General features: G+C 52.2%; 1 protein-coding gene across 1 annotated transcript in view; it reads left to right on the forward strand.

Annotated features, from left to right (window-relative positions):
* The window catches only part of UPB1 (beta-ureidopropionase 1), a 30,715-nt gene extending 24,997 nt beyond the window's left edge, over positions 1-5,718 (forward strand). The window contains exons 7-10 of the mRNA XM_004742454.2: positions 925-1,006; positions 1,998-2,040; positions 3,097-3,251; positions 4,753-5,718. Of these exons, the coding sequence (XP_004742511.1) occupies positions 925-1,006; positions 1,998-2,040; positions 3,097-3,251; positions 4,753-4,836 (364 nt within the window). The 3' untranslated portion in view covers positions 4,837-5,718. The remainder of the gene's footprint in view (positions 1-924; positions 1,007-1,997; positions 2,041-3,096; positions 3,252-4,752) is intronic.
* The last annotated feature ends 1,060 nt before the right edge of the window (positions 5,719-6,778 follow it).

Consider the following 6,778-nt stretch of genomic DNA (forward strand, 5'->3'; position numbering starts at 1 on the left):
ACTTAGTGTTTCTAAGTGGGCATTACGCCTGTCAATCCAGAATCCTAATGATGTTGTTCCTCAGACAAGAGATCATTAGTGACAAGAAGGCCCATGGGACTCCATGGCACATGGTAGTTGATAGGCCGGAGAAGGACAGGGTCTTCAGTTGGGGCAAGATTTCCTACCATGTCCTACCTTTGTGGGTGCCAAACTGAGGAAGGCCCACAGCTCCTTCCTGGGCCGGTAGGAGGGCCAGAGAGCCTCTGTTTAGAGTCTCAGGGTTCAGAAGAGGAAAATCAGAAGGTGCTAGAAAATGGAGACCAGCTCAGGGGAAGGCACACCTGCTACAGAATTTACTACCCCTTCCAGTTACCTTCCTTTCAGGTTTCCTCTGTTTGCTTGGCCTGAAATCTCTCCCTCTGGAGACTGCTTTGCAAGACCACAGAGCAGGGTAGGGGTTAGGGCAGAAGTTGGAGTCCTCAGAGGGCAGTGGTTGAGCCCCGAGGCTCCCAGTTCCCTTCTGATGTTTGCCAGGTGAGGCCCTGCCTAGCCTAGAAGGTAAGTTCCTCCCCCGACTGAGGAGGAGGGAAGGAGCAAGAACTAGCCGTTACAGAGTTTCTGTCATGCAGACCCTACTAGAAGCTTCTTCACCTATATGGTCAGTCCTTACAATAGCCCTTTCAGGAAGTTTCAGAAAAGAAAACTGTGGCTCAGGGCTGCTTTAGCCTGCAGCAGGCCCATCCCAAAAGACTGCTTGGGCTTGAACACAGGACAAGCTGGCCTGCTGGGGGATGTAGGGACACCCACAACCACACCAGTCTCCCGGGCCATCCCTGCCGCAGACCTGAGAAGGCCGGCAGCCTGGCTGTAGCTGGGGACCAAGCACCCACCCCATCTGGCAGGGAAGTCAGCTACCTGGTTCCTCTTGCTTCTCCCTCACAGTGAATCCCTGTGGCCCATTGAGGCCAGAAACGCAGCCATCGCGAATCACTGCTTTACCTGTGCCATCAACCGCGTGGGTGAGGTAAGTTCCCACGGTCTGGCTGGGCTCCTGGGCTTGGTCAACCAGGTATGCTGTGGAGGGAGTGGAGGACAGAGCTGCTAGGAAAGCTGCCTGCCCAGGGGGGCCTGGCCTCTTCCACCAGCAAAGGGAAGCAACTGTCTGCTGACCTCATACCTCATCCGCTTGTCCCTCACACGTCTTCTGCCTGTCCCTGTGCCACAAATTTTAGGGTCCTGGAAGAGGGGAGACTGGCTTGGTTTGTTCCTTTTAAAGGTATTCCTATGTCCCTCTCATGTTTTTATCTATTTGGGTTTGTAGCTGAAACCATGTTGAAAGGCTCTCACCCTGTCAACCTCCAAGTCTCCTGTTTCATAATTTTCCCCATTGACCCGGGGCGCTGAGTGAACTTGACTATGAAACCCAGTGCATTCATTACATAATAATCCTCTTCCTCATTCATATTAGTTGGATGTCAGACTTTGATCAGAGGATCTGCTGAGGCTGAGGTGATCAAGGTTCCTACAGTAAGTGGGTCCAGTTTCTGGCAATATGGAGAAACTCAGTGTTCTCATTAGCCTCTGTAACCCCATCACGGCTTGAGGTGCTGTTTCCATGAGGCTTTGGGGAAATACTGGCAACGGTGTGTGAATACCCTATTAGTCCCCTCAGAGACCCCAAACTGGGGCTTTCTTTCCCAGGCAGACAAACCTCAACTGTCTTCCACAGGCCTGAGAACCACTCTGCTGGATCTCTATTTTTTTCCCCCTCCCAGTGGATTATAAACTCCCCAGAGACAAAGTCAGGCTTTTTACCTTGCCTGTCAAATTCCCCGCTGGCCCACTGTGTTGGCCCAGTGCTGGCGACTCAGCGGAGACATTTCATAAGTACTTGTTGATTGCCCAGCGAGTACAGGCCATTCCTTCTCTTGCTATAACTTGCTTCTCTGAGTTCACGGTGGCCCACGCTGGGAGTGCCACCTATAGGCTTACCTGACCTAGATTTTGTTTCATAGGAGCAATTCCCGAACGAGTTTACCTCAGGAGATGGGAAGAAAGGTATGTTCCAGGATTTCCCGTGGTTGGTAGCAGCTGAGGGGTGGGCCTCACTGTCCCCTTCTCCGTCTGCCCCCTCCGGGCAGGGACTACCCCACAGACTGGTCCCACCTCTCTGACTTGGAATGTGGAAGGGAAGGGCTCACCCAGGAGATCTTGGAACTAGCTTAGGGTGTCCCCTGGAAAGACAGAGAGGACTGAGCAGGTCTGTCTCCCAGAAAAGCACTTCCTGAAAGGATTCTAGGTCTAGGTTCCAGATTAAGGCCCCACATGTCCAGAGTCTCCAACCCCAGTTAGCTCCCTGCAGAGAGAGGTACAGTGAGGCAGGGAAGCGAAGTCCCTGGGGTGCCTGCTGGGTCCAAGCCCCTTCTAGGCCCAGCTCCGTGCCTACCTGCTCTTTGCACACCTGTGGGGTAGCTGTTAGCACCGCTTGACTTGTGAGGGGACCGAGGCATGGAAGGAAGGTATGGTGGACGCAGCTGGGAAGGCAAGTGGGGATGGAGCCTCTGGCTCACCGTGTGGGGCCAACACAGGAGCAGGTCACACAGGAAGCCATGCAGAGCCATATGACTCCCTTGGGCTCTGGGTAGCTAACGGGAATAAGGGCTAACATTTCTGCAAGGGTGACCCTTAAGAATGTTCCCAGGAGGGGCGTCTGGGTGGCTCAGTTGGTTAAATGTCTGCCTTCAGCTCAGGTCATGATCCCAGGGTCCTGGGATTGAGCCCCACATCGGGTACCTGCTTATCCAGAAGCCTGCTTCTCTCTCGCCCACTCCCCGTGCTTATGTTCCCTCTCTCTCTGTCAAATAAATAAATAAAATCTTAAAAAAAAAAAAAAAAAAGTTCCCAGGGCGGAGGTGAAGGCTGTGAGGGTGACTTTTATAGAAACCTGCTCAGCCTTAGGCCTGAGGAGGGAGGCAGGGCCTCTGGGGAGGTGGCACGGGGATGCTGGGGAGGGTGGGGAGGAGTGGAATGGACACGTCCTGGATGTCGCTCCATATGCCTACCCCGCTGTCTGCACACACAAGCTCACGGGTGCTTTGTTTCACTCCTCCAAAGCTCACCGGAACTTTGGCTACTTTTACGGCTCGAGCTATGTGGCAGCCCCGGATGGCAGCCGCACCCCTGGGCTCTCCCGCAATCGGGACGGGCTGCTGGTTGCAGAGCTCGACCTGAACCTCTGCCGGCAAGTGAATGACATCTGGAACTTCAAGGTGGGTCCCTGAGTCCCCTGTTGTCGGCCTGCTCCTCCATTTGCGGCCCCCCCCTCCACCCCCCAGCCTGCTCTCAGAGCTGGAAACCGCAGCTGCTGGGTTTGCTCTCTGGAGCTCCCAGAGGAGGCTCCAAGGCAAGTGAAGGGGCTGGGTGTCTTCCTCCCAGAGTTGGTGTGCAAGGGAGGAGCCACTGGGTCAGATGATGGCCAGGCAGCAGACCTCAATAAATTCTCCTCTTGTCTGATTTAGATTCTGGGCGCCTTCAAACAAATTAATCTCAATTTCATTTGTCCGGAGAATAGAGTGGATTGGCCTCTGCTAATCCTTTTTTCCCTTTCCAGGCATTTGCACTTATCCTAAGATACATGTGGGTGTCTGGCTCTGCCTGTGGCCTGGCGGTCTAGACCTTGACAGTAGAGGGAAATGGGTCACGCAGAGAAATGGAATCTAGGCCTGGCTCTGCCACTCAGTTACCCTAAGCAAGCCCTTTCTGCTCCTGGACCTTAGGATCCCTGTTTATAAAACTGGAAGGTCTCAAGTGGCCTTTGAAACCTAACACATATGACACCAGGGGTCATGGAGGAGCGTAAGTGCCCGCCCCCTGGAATGGGGCAGAGGCCCAGCAGTAGACCCCCTCATCCTCACCCAGATGGAGTTTGCTGCATTTGTGTCCAGCAGTATTTCAACCGACTCAGAAACTACTTATACATGCAGTTGAATGTCTTCATGACTATAGGACCTTGCCCAGCATGTCTGGGTGGAACCACCTCCCCTGTTTACCTGAGCACGGGTCTTAGGGCATGTTCCCTAGGTCTCAGGTCCTCATCAGACAAATAAGGCATCGCCCACATGCATGTCTCCTGGCCTGTCTCTCTTCTGTCTGGGAAGCTCGGATTAATGCAGGATTCCATGCAATAAACAGAATGTTTCTCAGTAGTAACTTTTTGAATGTCCCAAGCCCCCCCCCCCCGCCCTGCAAACTATGGTGGTGGGCCTGAGCTCCTGTTGGGGTTTTCGGAAGGAGGGAGGGAATGCCTAGGTGTGAACACCCTGGGTAAGTTTTCCAGCCCTGCCCCCACCTCTCCCAGACTCAGGGCCAGGACACCAGAGTACAAATCCCAGCAAACTCCTTGGCTGCCTGGGGACCCGGGGCAAGTCACTCCCCTCTCTAGGCTGTAGGCTATTCTGGGGTTCTGTAAGAGGGCAGCCTTCTTCCCTTCTGCCTCTTGGCAGGCCATGCCTTCTGGATGGACAGGTCACAGAGGTCTTCCAGCAAGAGGGGTCAGCATGTGCGAGTCATCTCAGCCCCTATAGCCCTAGAATCAGTGGTGAACGGTCACACAGGGGTCATTTCCTACCTTACCATCTGAAACCATCCTGTCCTCCTGCTGGCCTTCCTGGCAAATTTCTGTCCTGTGGCTGCCCTCTAGTGGCAAGAGGTGGTGGTGAGTAAATGAAGGGCGTTTATAAAATGAGACTCTGCCTGTGTTTTGCTTTTCAGATGACTGGCAGATACGAGATGTATGCTCGGGAGCTTGCCGAAGCGGTCAAACCCAACTATAGCCCCAATATCGTGAAGGAATAGTTGGATTTTAGCCCCTGGCTGCCAAGGAGAGCACCTCTGCCCCTGGCATCTCAGCGAGTACAGCAGGCTTTAGAAAGTTCAAGTTCTCCCTTATGATGTCCTGGGAACACTGCTGTCCACATTGGTTTAAAAATGCTCCAGGCGGGGAGGGGTAACTGCCCAGTGGGTACAATGTTTCCTTCCTGGCTGATGAAATGTTTTGGGCCCATACAGAAGTGACAGTTGCACAACACCGTGAATGTGTCCACGTGAAATGCCACTGAATCGTATACTTTAAAATGGCTGAATCTATGTCACATGAATTTTACCTCCATTAAAGAAAAAAAACCCAGGCACTGATGGTGCAGGTGGATTTGCAGTAAGACACATGGGATGACCCAGTCCTGACGTTCTTCTCCGCCTCTGTTTAGACTGTCGGCAACCTGTGGGTAAGGGTGGGAACGTATGTGCAAATAGGGGAAGCTGAGGCTGATCCAGAGTCATTGAGCTGCTGGGTGGCTGTGGGCAGGGGAGATGGTCATCAGACGTGTCAGCATGGCTAGACTGGCGCCCCCAGGTATTCAATCAGACACTAATCTGGGTGTTGCTATGGAGGTATTTTGTAGATGTGATTAAAGTCCATAACCAGTTAACTAAGCAAGTGAGACTATTCTAGATAATCCAGGGAGGCCTGATTTAGTCCATCTAAAGGCCCTCAGGAGGAGAGCTGTGGCTTCCCCTATGAAGAAGAAATTCTGCCTGTGGACAGCAGCTTCCCCACCCCACCTGCCTGAGAGATCTCGTTTGCCCTTCCTAACCATCTGCCCTACAGATTGCAGACTTGTCTTTCCAGCCCCCACAATCATTTAAATCAATGCCTTGCAATAAATCTCTTAACATAGATTCTGCTGTTTCTGCTTCTCTAGTTGGACCCTGGCTGATAGAGATTCTGGTCCCAGAACAGAATCCTCAGGATGAGTTTTCTGCATTGGTGCTAGGTTTTCTGGAATTCTTCTCTTATTTCATTTAAGGGCACTCATGACTCTGTTTGCAGTGTTAAAGGGGGCCATGGTAGTCCATGGTATGATGTAGTGATAGAGATTTTTTTTTTTTAAGGTTTTATTTATTTATTTGACAGAGATGACAAGCAGGCAGAGAGGCAGGCAGAGAGAGAGGAGGAAGCAGGCTCCCTGCTGAGCAGAGAGCCTGATTTGGGGCTCGATCCCAGGACCCTGGGATCATGACCTGAGCCGAAGACAGTGGCTTAACCCACTGAGCCACCCAGGCGTCCCTGTAGTGATAGAGATTTATAGACAAAGCACACTGTCAGCCTGCCGCTCCTGCTGGCCTCTCCCATCTGTGGACTTGAGGCTTGGCTAACCAGCCCCCATCACCATGTAGGGCAATTCCTTGCACTCAATCCCTTTGTATCTTTATATATATACATATATATGTATGTAATACACATATGTATCTCCTGTATATGTAAATATATCTGTGTCCCCTGCTGGTTCTGCTTCTCTGATTATCACCACCTGCCTCACTAAAATAGCGGGTTGCTCTTCTCTCTGTCCCTCTGCTTACACATCTGTAAAGTGGGACCATATCCCCTCTTCTGCTTTATGTCACAGGACAGTGGTGAGAGACAGACTAGATGGGCCAGGGAGCCTATGTGGGCTCTGTTCCTTCCATCACAGAGCAGAAGTCCCCCTGTGGTGAGGGCACCTGGGTGACTCAGTCGGTTGAGTGACTGACTCTTGGTTTTAGCTCAGGTCATGATCTCAAGGTTGTGAGATCCAGCCCCATGTCATCGGGGCTCTGTGCTTAGCAGAGAATTCGCTTGAGATTCCCTCTCTCCCTGTCCCTCTGCCCTTCCCCCTGCTTGCTCTCTCTGTCACTCTTTCAAATAAATAATTTTTTTTCTAAGTGTCCCAACTGTGAAGTCTCAAAGCTCCACAGTCGG

Source organism: Mustela putorius, unplaced genomic scaffold (genome assembly GCF_011764305.1).
Source record: "Mustela putorius furo isolate JIRA1106 unplaced genomic scaffold, ASM1176430v1.1 tig00003858_pilon_pilon_pilon, whole genome shotgun sequence".
NCBI lineage: Eukaryota > Metazoa > Chordata > Mammalia > Carnivora > Mustelidae > Mustela > Mustela putorius.